Source organism: Marmota marmota, unplaced genomic scaffold (assembly GCF_001458135.2).
Source record: "Marmota marmota marmota unplaced genomic scaffold, marMar, whole genome shotgun sequence".
Taxonomy (NCBI): domain Eukaryota; kingdom Metazoa; phylum Chordata; class Mammalia; order Rodentia; family Sciuridae; genus Marmota; species Marmota marmota.
The window spans coordinates 8,614,024-8,633,082 of NW_026000019.1; the positions used below are offsets into that span (position 1 = coordinate 8,614,024).

The 19,059-nt window shown below is 34.5% G+C and overlaps 1 protein-coding gene across 6 annotated transcripts in view; it reads right to left on the reverse strand.

The window, feature by feature from the left end:
- Hmcn1 (hemicentin 1) overlaps positions 1–19,059 on the reverse strand; it is a 381,331-nt gene that overhangs the window by 75,502 nt on the left and 286,770 nt on the right. For all 6 annotated transcript variants that reach the window (XM_048809830.1, XM_048809832.1, XM_048809831.1 and 3 more), the window contains 13 exons: positions 17,560–17,747; positions 16,222–16,318; positions 10,977–11,138; positions 10,075–10,188; positions 9,758–9,960; positions 9,383–9,464; positions 9,141–9,272; positions 8,642–8,791; positions 6,913–7,072; positions 4,610–4,734; positions 4,224–4,407; positions 3,556–3,653; positions 1,778–2,056 (listed from right to left, as the gene is read on the reverse strand). In XM_048809830.1, the coding sequence (XP_048665787.1) occupies positions 1,778–2,056; positions 3,556–3,653; positions 4,224–4,407; positions 4,610–4,734; positions 6,913–7,072; positions 8,642–8,791; positions 9,141–9,272; positions 9,383–9,464; positions 9,758–9,960; positions 10,075–10,188; positions 10,977–11,138; positions 16,222–16,318; positions 17,560–17,747 (1,974 nt within the window). The remainder of the gene's footprint in view (positions 1–1,777; positions 2,057–3,555; positions 3,654–4,223; positions 4,408–4,609; positions 4,735–6,912; positions 7,073–8,641; positions 8,792–9,140; positions 9,273–9,382; positions 9,465–9,757; positions 9,961–10,074; positions 10,189–10,976; positions 11,139–16,221; positions 16,319–17,559; positions 17,748–19,059) is intronic.

Consider the following 19,059-nt stretch of genomic DNA (forward strand, 5'->3'; position numbering starts at 1 on the left):
ACAGTTTCTTCAATTTGTTGTTCATTGTCACCAGAGGGAGCTTTTGGAAATGAAATCTGGCTGGAACCTATCTCTGCTTAAGATTCTTCTTGCTTTTTAATGAGGTCTGAACTCCATAAAATGTTCTCAAGGCCCTTCAGAGTTTGGCCTCCACTAATATTTATTTCCAGAATTGTCTCTTTCTTTCATGTTCAATTTACATGAGCCCAGACTGACAACTCCCATCTGTCATCTCTAGGTGAGAAATGTAGGCAATGATCTCTAACTCTCCACTCACCTCTAAAATCCCACCTTTCAGGGCTCAGATTCACCCTTGAGATCTAATCTGGAACTCACCATCCTGCAGAATGTTATTTTAACTATATGATCCTCATCACACTCAAAAGTAACTCCTTGCTCAAGGTCTGTGTTCCTCCCAGGTACAGCAATTTGAGGGCTGAGATCTCACATTTCTTATTCTATAATGCATTCAAATACCTGCCACACAGTATGTCACATAGTAGGGATTCAAAATTATTTGTTCAACAATGACAAGAAACATGCCTGGCACATAATGTGTATCCAATAATTCATACTTAATATGTGAGGAATGAAGTACAAGATCATGTATGTCATCTACTATAACTCATTCTGTGAACTGATGTACAGTACAGGGAGTTGTTACTCACCCTTACCCCCCACCTCCCAGACGTACATTTTCTTCTATCTTTTGTTGCTAAATATTCTGGAGAACTTCCTCCACTAAGACCCTTCATTCTCTGAAAGTCCTAGCTATAACCAGTTTCTCTCACTTTGTTTATTCAGATATTGCTCTTTCTTCCTCTATAGCTAAAACTCCCATTAATTCAACTCAAAAGTATCTAGTTTAGTTCAATTCAATCCAACAAATATGTATGAGGAGCCTCTGATGTGTCAGAATGTCATGCAAAGCACTGGGGACACAGTAGTAAGATGGATGGTGCTTCATACAGCTTAACTAGGGATAAAGCACACTTTAAAGTCACATAAATCACTCAATTTTAATAGGTGCTCTGAGAAAGACTACAGAGCACACTGAAAACATAGGCTAGCCCCTCCTAACCCAGACTTTTACCAAAATTCATTTTGCTGGTCTCTATTGGGAAAATTTTTGTGCTACGAAAGGAGCCTGGCATTTCCCCTACGTCACAGTGAAAAAACAAAACTCCAAAAGTCCTGATTATTGAAATAACTCATTTTCATTTATCTTTCTTTCTCTTCTAAGGTCCAATCTTACTTAAAGGAAAAGTCGTGGCTTTTCCTGCTGTTTGTTTTCATGTGAAATGTTGGAATACATACTCTAAATGTTTACCTTAAATGCACATAAGAGCATATTTGAAATGATTGTTCCATCAATAATCTACATATTGGATCATTTAAGACTGTTTGAATAACATGTAATGATATAAATAGTATCCTTTCTCATCAAAATTGTATTATTAAATATGCTTTTAGTTCTTGGAAAAAGTTAAAAAGTTATCTCTTTTAACTGGCTATAAGATTATTATTTTTTTCATTCACTAAACTTTTATGAGTAGGAGTTTTCATCTTTTCATACAGATGACAAATAGATACAACAACTGAAATTTAACATGCTTTAGATGAGAGTAACTCTAGGTAAATTACAAAGTAGAAATAAACATAGAATTAAATTTTTACAAATTTTGTCCCAGAACAAATGATTCTAAGATTCTACCTCCTGAGACTAAATGGCCACTGACCTTATAACCATCCTATATTTATCAGAATGTTTGCATACCTAGGACCTTCAGGTTGAAGTGCTTTCTGACTTCTCCAGCATCATTGGAGGCAATGCAGGTGTAGGTTCCTGAATCTCCAGTGTCTGCCTTGATAAGCTGGAGGACCATTCCTTGAGTGCTGATGCTTAGATGGGCATCAAGCCCCAGAGGCCGGCCATCTTTAAGCCAGGACACACTGGGGCTTGGGGTCCCGTCTGTAAAGCATGTCATAGAGGTAGAACTGCCTTTGACAACGGTGATTTCCTCTGTCCCCATGGCGTTGTCCATATTTGGTGGTACTATATAGAAAATAAAATAGGTGAAATTTATGTATTTATTATAATTTGAGATAAACTAAAATAAGAACACAAACTATTCTATACTGTATCTGTGGTCCATAAAAATAAATACTTTAAAATAGCATATAATAGGTTTGACATTACTACGAAAACATCCATTAGGTAAGCTAATTATTAATGTTCCAAATATTAGCAGTGAAACCTCAAAATTGATTTCTTATAGAATACACAGTGTTTTTTTTTTTTTGGTGCTGGGGATTGAACCTATGGCCTTGTACATGTGAGGCAAGCACTCTACCAACTGAGCTATATCCCCAGTCCATACAATCAGGGTGTTTTAAGTTTTGGTGATTTCATAACTTTTCACTTGATTTCTTTTTTTTTTTTTTTCCTTTGATAGTGGGCACTGAACCTAGGGGTGCTTAACCACTACGCCACATATCCAGCTTTTTTTTTTTTTTTGAAACAGGGTCTCACTATGTAGCTTAGGGCCTTGCTAAGTTGCTAAGGCTGGCTTTGAACTTGTGATCCTCCTGTTTCAGCCTCCTGAGGTTTCATTTCTTTAATTTGTTATAATGTTTGAAATACTTCCAATAGTACATTTCTACTCTTTATGCAAAACAATGACATCAAATTCAGATTAAGTTTTATATAAAACAACATAAGCTATAGTAATTAGTTGCTTAACTGTTCCGAGATGTTCCTGGGAATTAAAAATATTTAGACCAGCAGTGTTTCAGAAATGGAAGGTTTTGAGCTCCTTATGGATGCAAATAGAGATACATACATGCACATGAATCTATTCATTTTAAACAATCTAAACTGCTAATATTATTAGAAAGTATATTTGACTTTGTATGAGAGACAGGTTTTGTGTCTCGATTGAAATGCTATTTTTAAAATTTTAGATTCTGTTTAATGCCAAATGCCAGGACAGAAGAGTACTTTAACTGTCAGTATGAATACAGAGCCCTTGAGAGAAAATGATCTTCCCTAGTCAGCAGTGTGCTTTTCCACCAATTATTTAATTTAATTTTTAGTTGTGGATGGACTCATACATTTATTTTTTAATTTATTTTTATGTGGTGCCGAGGATCAAACCCAGTGCCTCACGCATGCAAGGCAAGCGCTCTACCACTGAGTCGCAACCCCAGCCCTCACCACTTTTTTTTCTTTGTTTGTCCTGGGGATTGAACTCAAGGGTACTCAACCACCGAACCACATCCCCAGCCCTATTTTGTATTTTATTTAGAGACAGGGTCTCACTGAGTTGCTTTGTGCCTTGCCATTGCTGAGGCTGGCTTTGAACTCGTGATCCTCCTGCCTCAGCCTTTGGAGCCGCTGGAATTATAGGCGTCTGCCACTGCAACCGGCTTCACCAATTATTTTTGATAGAGGAAACCCAGATCTCTAAATCTGGCAAGAGTCAATTTTTAAAGATAGCTTGTTGATGAAAACTGGACATGGAGTAAAGCAGTAGAGTCATTTCTGTGACACACCGAACACTTGGAGGCTGTAGTGCTTATTGTCCACCCCAGCTCTGTTGGAGGCCACACAAGTGTACATGGCGACGTCAGACACCTGAGCTCTCACAATCCTGAAAAACAATTCAACCCAACATTTCATAATGTGATCTCATTGGACACCTACCAGAAAAATAAGTATTACTTACAAATAAATTTCAGAAGGAGATTTATGTTGAGAAATGTTACTTATGAAGCCTATATCCCATCCATCGCAAAATACAGATCTCTCAAATACAACTGACTCTACACAGGTAATATGCAGTAACAATAAGTCACTGAAAATAGAACACATTTTGAGGAGCGAATATTTTTCAAGCACACATTAACAGGGAATAACACTTACAAGAAAATCATATGATTAGAGTAGGCATCTTCCTAACTCTGGCCACATATCATTTTAGTTAAAGCAGTAGTTTTGCCAATGTATATATGATAATAAGTCATCTATGAAAGACTCATTTTATCCAAGCCATATCAATAGTATATTTTGTGTCTCTCCCCTACTAAAAATAGACTGGAAGGGGAAAAAATAAGCAACACTAAAAGCTTAGGAAAAAGTGTTTCTTAAACACTGTTTAGAGGAGGAAACAATCACAGTCATTTCATATGCTTAGGCAGTCTCAGGCAATAAACAGGTTTACCTGATAACGTGCCCTGCGGACAACAACCGAATATGGGAGGAGAGAGGCAGAGGAAGTCCATTCTTCAGCCAGTTTATTTGAGGTGGGGGTGTCCCTGTGGCTCTGCATTCAATATTTATTGAAGTATCCACCAAAGCCATCAGTTTCTCTGCTTCTTCTTTATTACCTCTAATTTTAGGTGGAACTATGTGATGCAGAAAGTAATTAAGAAGAGGGAGCAGCATTAGTTCAAATCGCTTCCACTACAGTTGCCCACAGTTTTGCTTTGTATCCCAAAAGGAAATAGTAGTGTCATTAGAATTAAAATTAAATGCTCCAGACACCTGCGGCCTACTAATAGTCTATTAAGGTAGCATAATCAAGAAGGGGTGATAGTTCACATTTACCATAGACATTCAAGTGAAATATTTGGTCTTCTTCTCCAGCAGCATTAGTAGCCACACAAGTGTATTTCCCCATGTCGGATGTGAGAGCTCCGTAAATGTTTAATGTGCTACCATTTGTAGTCACCCTATAGAAAAGGTCAAATAGAGGCACTGAGATAATTAATCTGGGTTTATGATCTGGAGCAATCTTTCCAGATTACAGGTTCTTTGAAAAAATCATAAAATATCTTCATTTTGGATATAATAGTTCAAATTAATTTCACTAAGTACATGGAAGCCTATTAAAGTCAAAGCTAGAGAAACTAATGGAGATTCAGGCCACCAACGAAAATCATACAGTAATAGGTCTCATATTCACCAATCTCCTTATGAGGGAAAAAAAAAGGAACAAAATTGGGCTATGAACTTCTATATCCAAATTACAGGCAGAGACATCTTCTTCTGAGTTAGAAAATTATATATTTAGTTATCAGTGTAAAGTTTGAATGAAATGAAAATCACAAAAAAATTCTGGTGTGAAAATTGAAGACAGTAGATGAGAAACTGAAGAAACCACACATCAAAAAATCTAACTACAAAAAACTTAAGACCTTAATGAGGGTGAGGAGACTAGGATAATTTATTTAAAGTAGGGCAACTCAAGATTATGTCTGAATATATTTAGCAAAAACTTTTCTACATGTTATTAAAATTTTTCTTTTGAAGTACATCATAGTAAGTAATAGATAATCAAAGATATCTAAATTAACATTATTGCATTATTGATTCTCTCTATACATCATTAATTATAAAAACAAAGCTTCTTTTGTCTTCAGAAGAGGTTAAATTGTTATCTACAGTTATTTCAACAATAGTAATTTCATTAGAATCTCCTAGTGTTGAAAGGAAATAATCCATTTTATTATGTTATTAAATGTCATATTTTGATATTAATATTGAGAATTATAATGTCATTATCTGGACATAATTTTATTTTCTTTTGTTAAAATGAGAATGTTAAAATCCCATGAGTTTAGGCATATTAGTAAACAGAAAGAGCAAGCTTCCATTATCATAACAAAGAATTAAGTTGACTTTGAGAAAATTACTTTGTCAAATTCTTCCACTTAAAAAGTTCATACATATTGTGGGTTAGTGAACAAATTGTCAACAAAATAGATGTAAATGTAAGTAAACTTAGGATGTTAATATAAGAGATAGACCCTAAATTCCTAGGTATGATATTATATAAGATCTTTAGGTCCCACCAAGAATCTAGTAGTTGGCCTAGAATGTAGCCAAAAACTTATCAATTATTTAGAAATGTTCACATAAGAGCAATAAAATATAAAATATTTCTCTAAAATTTAATTATTTAGCAATTTCTCCAAATGTAAAAGGGACAAGTATCTAAATTTTGACATCAAATGAATACAAAGGAAATTACTCTTATCTGCCATTAAATTAAATATACTTAATTCATTGACTAGAAAATATACTCCAAATCTTTAAATTTAGAATACTGGCTCAAAACAATAAGTTTTATAATCCATTTAATTAATGCCTACTCAGGCATATAATTATTCGGTATGTGTGTGTAATAGGACTTTGTGATTAAGTCATCTTGCAGTGTGTGAAATTCTGCATTATTCTTTTGAAGGAACTAGCTATTGAAAGTAGCAGGACGCCCTTACCACACTATCATTCCATCTCTTTGTGGCAAGAAAACTGACAACTGTCAACCAAAAAATAAGATTTGATAAACCACTGTAAGGAATGAACTGGATTATGATGATGTTATATCTTTTCTTAAAATGAACCAAGCAATGGTATGAATGAAGTTTGATGGTTGAGGACCCCAAATATGTACGATTATTGAAGAATCTTTTATGAAACAAAATAGGCATTATCTTAGAATGTGGACCTTGGTATGGGCATTCTGAGATTAGAGAAATAAAGTCAAGAATAGTACAATAGTTAACTAACATTTTGAGGAATGAGTACCTGAGGAGATTTTATAACACAGTCAATGGATAATGGCCTGCCTCCCTCTCTCTCTCCCTCCCTCCCTCTCTCTCTCTCTCTCTCTCTCTCTCTCTCACACACACACACACACACACACACACACACACACACACACATTTTTGAGTGCTCTCCAAAGAGAATTTGTGTTCAATACTCCAAATATTTATCTTTTCTTTTTATACATATCGTAATAGCCAGTTTTCAATGAGTGGAATTTGGTATTATTATAAGAAATTTGAAGCATTAGGCATTGTAGAAGACCTTATGATTTATAATGCAGAGATTCATCTTAAACATACCGGGTTCTTTCTGTTTCACTGTTAATTATGGTCTTTCCATCTCTAAGCCACTGGATAAGTGGGGTGGGAACACCATTTGCATTGCAGACCAGCTCGACATTTTCCCCAAGAAGGACACTGACTTCACTTGGAATTTCAGCACCAGCAATACTTGGAGGAACTGAGAAATATTTAGGATTTTTGTTAATAAGACACAAGAATACAAATTCTAATGAAGGTGGCAGAATCATAGAACATACCATTTTAAAAATATTTTAGTTTTCAGTTGTCAATGGACCTTTACTTTATGCAGTGCTGAGAATTGAACACAGTGTCTCCCACATGCTAGGCATGCGCTCAATCACTGAGCAATAACTCCAGCTCTGAATATGCCAGTTTTAATTCATATATTCTTCCTAGACTAAGATCAACTATTGTTATCTTCATTAATTACTTTTAAATGAGAAAGATAAAGGAATCAAAACACTTCAATATTCCTGGTGTATCTGTAAATCAATACAATTATTTAATTATGGAGGCTGGTAACAGATCTGTCTCATGGTGCCCTTCTAGGTAAACATAATCATTCATAGATTAAATCCTCAATGGATAGTTTCTCAAATAATAGAATTAATATAACTCAGGAGAATCTGTTTTATCAAACATTGGTACAAAGGTCTGTGGGAAGTATATAACTTAGTTATTTCTTTCTCCATTATCTAGTCTAAATAATATTTATCTAGCAATGGATAGACTTATTATAGTTTTCAGAATCCAATAGCTTCTGTTCTATCCAATCATGTTTGCACTTTAATAATTTGGTCAAGATAATGTGAAATAAAGAGAAAGTAACATCCCTATCCTATACAATTATAGTTAAAAGGATGTGTGGGCAGCAGCTCACAGGCACTCCCAGGTGCCAATTTTTCACATCCTCTCTAATCTGCATTCAGTGATGTTATGTGGGAAGCTGGAAGAGGGCTTGGTGGGCGTATGTCCTCCAAGAAACTGGCAAATAAATAATTATCTACAAATCAGGATCTTTATGCTTGGAGCACCAATTGTTAAACATTTACTAGTCTATCAATTCATAGTCTTTCTAAATAATATCCTAGTCATGCAGAAGATGATAAAAACTATGTCAAGTCTACATATCTAAATCCAGAATATTAAAGAAGTCATGTCAATAAGAATGTTAATAAGAGACTTTCTATTAATTAGTGTGTAATATATGCCAAGCACTAGACCTAGGCCCTATATACAAACATTATCTCTAGTCTTAAGACATTCTAAATTATAGAAAAAATTCTGGTAAAATGTTTAGTCATATCACATAATTTATGATTGGTATCTATATATTGTTAATGCATAAACTAAAATTGTTATGTTTATGAACTGTATCTTATTTACACAAGAACAGTTTACAGACTTGGCATCCAAATAAGTTATGCCAGTTTTAAATAAGTAAGTACAATTCAACATAATATATATATAATAGGAAGGTAATAATTTTATTAAAAATGGAAAAAATAAATTTCCTAAGTTCTACTGTTCTGTTTTCTATCATTTATTTCTATTTTCATGAAAAGAGAATTTACTGATAAATGTGGAACTGACAATTGACAGTATTTTTGGTGATTTAAAGACACTTTGAGTCAATTGCTAATAATCCCTTTAAGTGCAGATTATTTTGTTGTATAAATGGGATATGACAAATAAACTGAACATAAATCAGGTGTATATGACATACCTTGAATCAAAAGAATATAATTCTTCTGTGCCTTCCCCTCCACATTGGAGGCAATGCACGTGTAGTTTCCACTGTCTGAACGCTGAGATCGAGCAATTTGGAGTTTGCTACCTCCAGACAAAATGTGAACTTCCAGGGAGTCAGAATTTTCTACAGGGAGAAACCAAGAAAAACAAAAATAAAGAAACTTCTTTATTTGACATCTCTACAATTCACCACCAAATACCTTGATTTATGTACTAAATGTATTTCTTAAAATTTTGTTTTGCTTTTGTACTTTTATTTTAAATGTGATTTTTTTAAAAAAGGAAAAGAAAGAAAAAAATCTCTTTACAGAATGAATGATCATTTTACAATGAGTCTATTTTATAAATTTATATGTCAATACATTAGACTTATATGATGCACAGTTCTGGCATAATGTTGAAAGTGTGCTAGCCTTTTTATCTAGCAATTAAAGTCAAAAGAAAACAACCACAAAAATGCACAAAGGTGTTACCTATGGGCTTGTGGTTCTTTAACCATACTATGGTGGGAGGTGGAATCCCAGTGGCATCACATGTCAAGGTCACCGGATTGCTGATTGTCTCCACGATCACTTCTTTTTCAGGCCCTTCTATACTGGGTGGAACTATAAAAAGACAGAAGAAAATCATGTGTCCTCATCAAGCTAATTTAGGACATTTTCTTTCATTTGCATATCTGGGGGGAAAAAGAGTTGTATTAGAGGCAAATGCTCACCATATACATTGAGGTGGAAATTTTTATCATCCCGTCCTGCTACATTTATAGCTCTACATACATACTGGCCTGTGTCAGATACCTAAAAGAAAAAGATACTATTGTATGTGCTCCATTAAGTTATAGATGACCAATCACACTGTTTGAGTGTAGATTAAATCATCAGTCATCTTTATGCTCAAATGCCCCACTTCTAATCAGCCTCTGCAATCCTGATACTTTTTTAAAAAATGAAAATAGGGTCAATGACATTGACTATGTATTTTTTAATAAATACTTTTTTTGGCTATAGTAAAGGGAACATGTGACTTCCAATGATCTCTTCTGCAACCCCATCAGGGAGTCTTAACCCTTAATCAAGAATAAAAGATGCACCTCAGCCTTCTTGATGTGCAGCATTTGTCCATCAGTTAAAGTTTGGATGTGAGTGGACTCTGTTATCATCCGCCCGCTCTTATACCAGGTGATGACTGGAGGTGGGACAGCATTTGATTCACACTCCAAGGACACTGAAGTTCCTTCTCTTACATTAACTATGGAGACAGACTCACTGCCATGATCCTTAATGCTTGGGGGAACTGAGGGAAGTAAATAAGAACAGAAGAATTATTATTTTTTTCATCAAATTGCTCAGATAGAAGTAGTGAATAATAGTTTTTAAATGAAATAATATTAGGAGAGTGAAAACAAACCATAAACAGTCAAGGAAACCTTTTTCTTGCTTTCACCAGCTTGATTGATAGCTATACAAGTGTATTCTCCACCATCAGATACCTTGGCCCGAATAATCTGTAGAGTTCGACCCCCTGTGGGCAGATACAATGTAAATTGAAGAACAGAGGTTGTTCTAATAACTATCAATAAGATAAATGGTATAATACATCATTTTCCTTAATAAAAATTGTTTTGAATCATTTCATTCATTAAAATGAAATAATTGAATCAGTTTTCCTCAATCCTTTCTTTTTTATCAATTTTAGTTTCTTATAAAGTAAGAGACTCAAAATTTTTCTCTTTAGTAAACAGATGTAGAAAGGAAAACTATTTGATAGGTTCTAGTGAGAAAATACTAATTGTACTATAGCTAAAATACTTAAAATGGTTGAGGATTTAAATTGTCCACAGTGCAGAAATAACTGTAGTCAATAGATTATCTGTCTGTCCATCTATCTTTCTGTTTCTTTCTCTCTAATCTGACTGTATTATTTTCTATTATCTATCTATTTATCTACCTACCTACCTACCTACCTATCTATTCGTCCTCAAGAAGTGTTGAGATTGATTAAAAACAACCAGTGGTTAATAAAATGAAAGTGCTATTTACCATCTATACTCATAATTACTAAGCTATTTTGTTCTTAAATTCCATAATTTGTTAGAGGAGACCTTGTTTTTCTACATTTTCACTGAGTTCATGAAACTCTTTATAATCTTACCTAATGGTCTCGAATGGGTAAGAGAGGCATTTTCTGTGATCAAATAAATGAAGCAAGACAAAAGTTTAGAAAGAGACCAAGTCAAAATGCCATTTGTATTAAAATAAAGGAAAATGAGAAAGTTTTGCCCACCTTAAAAAGAATAAAAAATTCCTTACCAGGTACAATGAGAGCATTTGTGTTTGGCTTGATGGGCTGTTCATTTTTGAGCCAACTGAGATCAGGAGGTGGAAATCCAGAGACCTCACAGGTCAGAGCAATGAAATTGTTCACCACCACAGTGAGATTTTCAGGGTTGGGGCCAATGACACTCGGAGGAACTGTAAAAGCATATATATTAAAATGAAGTCTGATGTCAGAAATGCATATTCTAATTTATTCCATGTTAGCTCAACCACTGTGCTCTGTGAAGGCACTGAGTTAATGCTTCTGTAGGTTATCCAGCTGTCTTTACTAGAATTTCTCAGTGCCTTCATCAAGCTTAGGTCTATTGGGTTCATTTTTCCCAACTGAAAGAACGAACGAGAATTTTCTAATTAAGAATATTCTATATTTATTTGTAAAACATAGATGGCAATTCCTAAGATGGTTTTTGTCAATGTACAAGTAAAGACCTTATGGAATTTCTTTTTAAAGTTCATTTGAGTAATCTTTTTAAAAATACTATAGCCTACTTAATGCTTTTCTCTTCTTGTGATAGCAACAATAGAGTATAACTTTAATTTTAGGGTATCTGTTTATTAATAAATCACATAATATTTTTATAGTGAAAATCAATATAACTTTTAAGATAAGCAAAAATTTTTAAAATGAATAATAATGTTTATTGTTCAAACCCCAAAATTTAAAAAAAGCAGTTCAGATAAAAGGTGGAATAAAACAGAATAATATGTACATATGGAATAATTGATGCTTTATAAGAATAACAGATGGAAAACACAGAATCATACATTTGAATGGTTTCCTGTGAAGAGGAGCAAGAAGGGGGTGTAAAAATTAATGAATGGATAGGTTAGCAAATAAAAATAAAAATGGATCTTAGATCAATGAAACATGAGACATGAATTAAAGTATGAAACTAATAAAACATTTGATTATATGCACAGTTATATTAAGACTGAGGTCTTTAAATAACATCAAAAACATCAAAGAGAAGAATCACTTCTTAAAATGTTATGCAAGTTTTTATTTTTTACCCAGTATTTAATCATGATTTTAATTCATTAATGTATCAAACATTTATTGAATGTTTGCTGTATTCACGCTTAGTGCTAGACAGTACAATGTGGAACAGGTAGTAATTTGGTGATAATGGAGTTAATAATTTGATGGTAATGACAGACACTAAACTAAAAGTAACATAACATTTTTTGAGTAGCTGTGTTGTGCTGAACACTGTTTTAAACACTTAAACCCATTGAATCCTCACACACCTTGTATGTTAGATATAGTTCTTATCCTCATATTATGAATGAAAAAGTTGAGTCAGAGGTTGGCATCTTGTTAAGGATTCACAGCTAGTTACTGGAAGAGACAGGTTTGGAAGGTAAGCAGTCTGGCTCTACAGCTCTCATTCTGAGCCACTGTTTTATGCTGCCTGGTAATCGTAAGTATGATGAGTGTCAATCAGAAGATCAGGGCAATAACAGGGAAGTAACCTCATTTGGCAATCAGGAGGATAAAGTGACATTTATGAAGATACTTAAAATATGATCAGGAATACATGAAAGAAAATTAGCATGTTTTCCAGAATGAAGGCAGAGTACATACAATGATCCAAATGGGGGAAAGACCAAGACACCCAGAAGTCTAGTAAGAACAGAGTTTGAAGAGCAAGGAAAGGTTGGAATGCACAGCATTAAAGGCCTAAGCAAAGATCAGATCCTCTAGGGTTTTCTGCACATCATCAAGAATGCTGAAACATAGCCTAAGGAATGAGAAGCAGAAAAATGGTGTAGACAAAAAAATAATAATTTAAAGTTATCAATCTCAAAATGAACCCAGCTATTATGTATAACCATAATACAATAAAAAATAATAAAATATAATTTTATTTTTTAATGCTTTTATTATATTTTTATATCTTCCTTAAGGAGGTCTTTAAATAACATCAAAACCACTTTATCCTCCTGATTGCCAAACTAGGTTACTTCCCTGTTAATGCCCTGATCTTCTGATTGACACTCATCATACTTAGAGTTACCAGGCAGCATAAAACAGTGGCTAAGAATGAGAGCTGTAGAGCCAGACTGCTTACCTTCCAAACCTGTCTCTTCCAGTAACTAGCTGTGAATCCTTAAGGAAGATATAAAAGTGCAATGATCGGGTAGACGGGGAGGAACTGGCCAAGGCCACTGAGAATAAGAGATTGGAAAGGAAGATATAATAATATAATAAAAGCATTGAAAAATAAAAACATAAAAAAACCCTACCACATCAATCTTGCGACAGTTGAGATAACTTATTAGAAGGCTGCAGGTACCCAGAAAGGCCAGTTAGGATACTACCATCATAACATCTACAAAACATTATGTCAGTGAGTTGAGGATGGTGTTAGAAATAATTATGAAAGTGAGCGCACCCCAGAACACTTTGCAGTAGATCATCAGAACTCATTGTGGCAAGGCTTAAAAGGAGTGAAAGTTGGCAGGAATGACATCATTATTCTGGTTTCAACTAGGGACAGATGTGGTACTCTTTCCTGAGACACAGCTCTCCGGAAGAGGGACACATATTTGCGGAAAGATTATGAGTTTCATTTCAGGGTCACTTTTAGTCATTTATGTCAATAAAAAGTAGATATTTGAACAAAGGGCTCTAGAATTCTTGAGAGGGCTCTGGCTAAAGATAAAATCTGAAAACTATTTTTCACATAGAAACTGAAGTCTGGGAGGGCTCAAGACCTCCTAGAAAAAGAGCAGGCACAGAACACTGCCCAGGAGTTGGAGAACTAAAGTGCAATGATCCGGTAGAGGGGGAGGAACTGGCCAGGCCACCGGGAACAAGAGGTTGGAAAGGAAGATATAAACAAGAGTGTGGATGTCTCAGAAGCCCAAGGAGGAGAATTTATGAGAAAGACAGTGGCCAAAAATGTCAGAAGGTCAGAAGGGAGAAAGATGCAGCCAGGAGAGGGACTGCTGGACTTTTTAATACAAAGCCAGTGATCAGGTTCAGTGGAGTCCTGAAGGTGAAACATGGAAGGCCGGGTGGGAGGAGGAAGCCGGGTGAGGAAATGGAGCCATTCCATATACACAGCCACTAAGGAAGCTTGAAATAGGGGAGAAAGTGAGGGATGCAGCTGGAGAGAAACACTAGGTCTAAGAGAGTCATTTCGTTCTTAAGATAAAAGAGACAATTAAATTTATGTATTCTTTGAAAGGAGCTGGTCAAGAGTGAGAATTTCACTATTTAAGAGAAAGAGAAGAGATGGTGATGTTTTAGAATGCAATGGGCAGCATCTAGAGTCAGATTAATCTTTGGCACTTGGAAGGTGAGCACACAAAAGAAGCCAGCATAGGCATAGAGGGAGATGTGGTATCGTATTTTAAGGGAAAATAATTTAAATCATTTTCCCCCAATAAATTTTCCAATATTTAAGTTGTGGGTTCCTGACTTCAGTCAGGAATTCAAGATGTCATTAACAGTGAAAGAATAAACACTTCTGACTCCAAACATGCTAAGTAAAGGATTCGACTTCCACTTAAATCTTGCCCTCCCTTTAGGTGTTTCATCTGCATATTAACAAGAGGCCGAGAATGTGAAGGGAAGAGAATAAATGAGAAGCATTTGACTACAGACACCATACCAGGTTTAGGAAATCCAAGGTGAGTAGGACATGGCCATTTGTCTAGAGTATGTAGAAGGTTTGGGGATAGCAGCAAAGATACAGATACAGAAGTATAACACAGGGCAACCTATGCAGCTGCTATCTTTGGGGTATTTACAAGATGCTTTTGATCACACAGGAAGAGAAATACAGCCTGGAAGAACTGCAAATATAATTAACATTTTTGTTTTTCAATATTTATTCTACTGCACTTTACAGATTAGAAAGTGTACTTTTATAGAAATTATATTTGCTTAATTAATTCACTTGGAATTAGTAACACATGTGCTTCTGTTTTGGTCAGATTTACTCATAAAAAAAACCGATGTGATTCTGCAATCTGTATACAGGGTAAAAATGGGAGTTCATAACCCACTTGAATCAAATGTATGAAATATGATATGTCAAGAACTATGTAATGTTTTGAACAACCAATAATAAAAATTAAAAAAAAAACCCTCAAAGATATTTATTAAGCACCTACCCTGTGCTAAGCACTGGAAATAAAAGACAAGTGTTTCACAGACAGCAAACTTTGGTTGGTATTAATACTCCTTATATATCACAGTAAATTATTAAGTACCTATAATGTGTATTCCCTGTGCTAAACACTGGAAATACAAAGACAAATGTTTCACAAACAGCAAACTTTGGTAGGTATTAGTACTCACTATATATCACAGTTAAAAAAAAAATCCATAATGCTAAAGAAAAGTGTTTTGAAGAGAATTTTTTCATGAAAATGTCAGGTATTTACAAATGAGCTAAAATTATAAATATAGCATATACTTATATATGTCATTATATAATATATACATAATTATATATACTGCTCATATATCATAACATATTCATAATATATAACTCATGCAAAGGGAATCTTTTATAATAATTTTATCATTTCTAATTTAATGAAAGCAGCTGCATCTCATGAACATAAAATTATTCTTTTTTGGTAGATAAACAATGCCTTTTTTAGAAAAAATATATAATTTTTATATATGTATTCTTATGGATTTCATATATATGTGTGTGTGTATATATATATTTATTTATATATATGGAGTTTTTAGCATATATGAGAATTTAAGTCTCACAAATGAATTAGGTGTGGTGGTGATTTTTAAGGAATTAATTTAACTCCAAAAAGTGATTTTTCTTCTCTCCAGGAAGGATGTTAGGTATAACAATATAAATTCAATATAAATTCTGCAGTTGAGGACCAAAACTGGTTCCAATCAGGCCTAGTAGATACATTTTTATGATAGAAAATCTATATTTGTTTCTACCTGCACTAAAGTTGCAGTATTTCAGATTTCAAATTTTTATTTTACTTTCACCTATGAAGGAGTAATTGCTTTCTCTTGAGGGACTGAAAAATATAAAAACCGCCTTCCTAGAAGTTTTGTACTTTATAAATCCTACTAGCTACAGTAGGAAGAAGAAAGGAGATTGAATGAATGCCTGCTCCACATATTGATCAAGTTAACTACAGGAAATAAGTTATATAACGCAGAACGTGGCTTCCCTGCCTTTTCAAGCATCCCTAACAGATGGTTTTAGAACTGAGCTCTTACCATGAACATTGAGGTTAAAATATTTTTTGGCACTTCCAGCGGTGTTCCCAGCCACACACACATACCTGCCGATGTCTGTTATTTGAGTATTTAGAATCTAAGGAGAAAAAGAAGAAGTCACTACTAGAATTTAAATGAAGCAACTTGTAATATTTGTCATTTAAAAGAACATACAATATATATTCTATCGAGTTAATATCAGATGAACATAAGAAAATGAATTTTTTGTGCATACTGATGCTGATGATGGCTTTTTGGTCATTCTTTAGAGTTGTCCCACCACTGTATGATGGAGCCATGACTGGCTTGCTGGACGCTGTGATCAAGTGTAGCAGAATCAGCCCAGTTACTGCATTTGAGACTCTGAATATGTGTAAGAGCTCAGACAAGATGGTCAGAGCCATGGCGTCAATCCACAACTCTGTGCTGATACTTGAGTAAGCCCAGATGACACCAGAAACATCACATAGGCAACGAGCAGACCATGGGCTAAATAAATGCTTATTTCAAATCATTAAGTTTTGGAGTGATTTGTTTTATACAGCAATAGTTAGCTAATATAGCAGTATATTTTCTATACTGTTGTATGCAGAAATTTCTATGAATCCATCTATGTATCTTTTGGCTTTAGACACAAAAACATTTAAACATTTTGGCAGAGGATGTGTGATAATCAAGTAGAAATATTCATGATACTTAGATAATAATTTGAGAATGGCAGGTAGTAAGCCTTTTTGCATGAAGAACTCTATTACATCTGACTACTGTGTTGGATATGCTGATAGTTATGCTTAGATTCTTGGGGGTCCATACATTGTTGTTTATTATGCTCAAACTATAACCTAAAGAATATTTTTACAAAATAATTGTTATTTCTACACATGCTTAACTTTCTTTAAGGACACTTGAGTAGAAAAACATAGAAACACCCATTAATAAACAATAATCCAGTATATTCATGTGGTCTCCATTATTATTTGTTAATAAGGACACATTTTAATATATAGTGAATGTTACACCACATAGAATTTTATCACCAGGAAATATGTAACAGAAAGGATGGCAGTAATGAGTTTTTTTTATATTGTGGCTTTTAACACAAAGACTATATTGTGTACACGTAGAAACAGTTTCTAGAAAAATTCATATCAAACTGTTAACAGTGGTGATTTCTGACAGTGGGAATAAAATGGGAAAGAAGAATTTTAGTTGGATATTCTTGAAGTTCTTTACACATACAACACTTATAAACTAATAAAATTATTTTTAAAAATCCGAGGCAATTATTACAATGTACAAAATCAAAAGAGTGTTTTGAAATGAGATTTTTACTTTTACCTGTAAAATTCTGCCATTAGATAGAAATTTATGATGATCATCTTCTAGCAAGGGCTGTCCATCTTTTTGCCAAGAATTCCTGGGTGCTGGGCTGCCGCTGGATGAACACTCCAACAGGGCACTCTTGTTCACCAGCACAGTGACCTCTTCAGGGAGATCACGATTTGCTCCCTTGATAACTGGTGGCACTAACAAATGATTGCAACGAAGATATTGACAGGCAACAAGGGCTTTTCTAAATTATTCGAGTTCTCTAACAGCTTTAAACAATAATTGCTGCTGAGGATGGGTCAAAAGGAACACTTAAGCCTTGCTGGTGGGACTTCAAATTAGCATAACCTTTTGGAAGCAGTATAAATATTCCTCAAAAGACCAGGAATGGAACCACCATATGACTCAGCCCTCTCACTCCTTGGTATTTATCCAAAAGAACTAAAATCAACATACTACAATGATGCATGCATACCAATGCTTATTGCAGCACAATTCACAATATCCAAGTTATGGAACCAATCTACACACCCATCAATAGAGGAATGGATAAAGAAAATGTAGTATATATACACAATGGAGTTCTACTTAGCCACAAGGAAGATAAAATTATGTCATTTGAGGGTAAATGGATGGAATGGGAGAATAGCATGCTAAGTGAAAAAAACCAGACTCTGAAGATGAAGGGCAGAATGTTTTCTCTTATATGTGGAAGCGAGAGAGGAAAAAGGAATTAAAAAAAGGGGAGTGGGGATCTTGTGAAAATAGAACGGAGATCAGCAGAGTACAAGTGGAGGAGGAGAGAGAAAGGGGAAGAACTAGAGAATGAAATTGACCGAATTACGCTAGAAGCATGTATGAATATATCACAGTGCATTCCAATTTTACATATAACTATAATGCATCAATTAAGAAATAGGTAAATAGGAGGAAGATTAATAGATTAGAGGAAGGGGATCAGGTGAGTGAGGTGGCAAAGGAGGTGGATAGTACTGGTGATTGAAATGAGAAAACTATGTTATATGCACTTATGAAAACATCAAAATGAGCCGCAGTATAATTGTAACTACAATGCACTAAAAACAAAGCTTGATATGATATCAGAGAAGCAAATCTTGAAGGAGAAACCACAATCCTCAAGGAATGTGGATGGTGACAATAGTATTTGGGTTTGGGTTACTCTCATTCCTGTCTTAGCTATGCTGGGCTAAATCCTCTAACAGTATCATTCCCACTTAGCTCAGTTCGAGATCTTTCCCAAAACATCTTGTCTTGCTTTTCTCTTCGCTTCTCCCACTATGCCTTCTGGGATTTCAAGTATACATATAAGAAGCATCTGTACAAATCAATATTTAAGATTAATTATAGCTTTTAAAGTATATTTGAAATGTTCATATTTGGTCTTACTTATAAGGGATACATCTGGACCGTTCAAAGTCTATTTTTCAGCTTCAACAAGAGTTGGATCAGCATTAGCATCACCAGCAGCTTAGTTAGAAATACAAATTC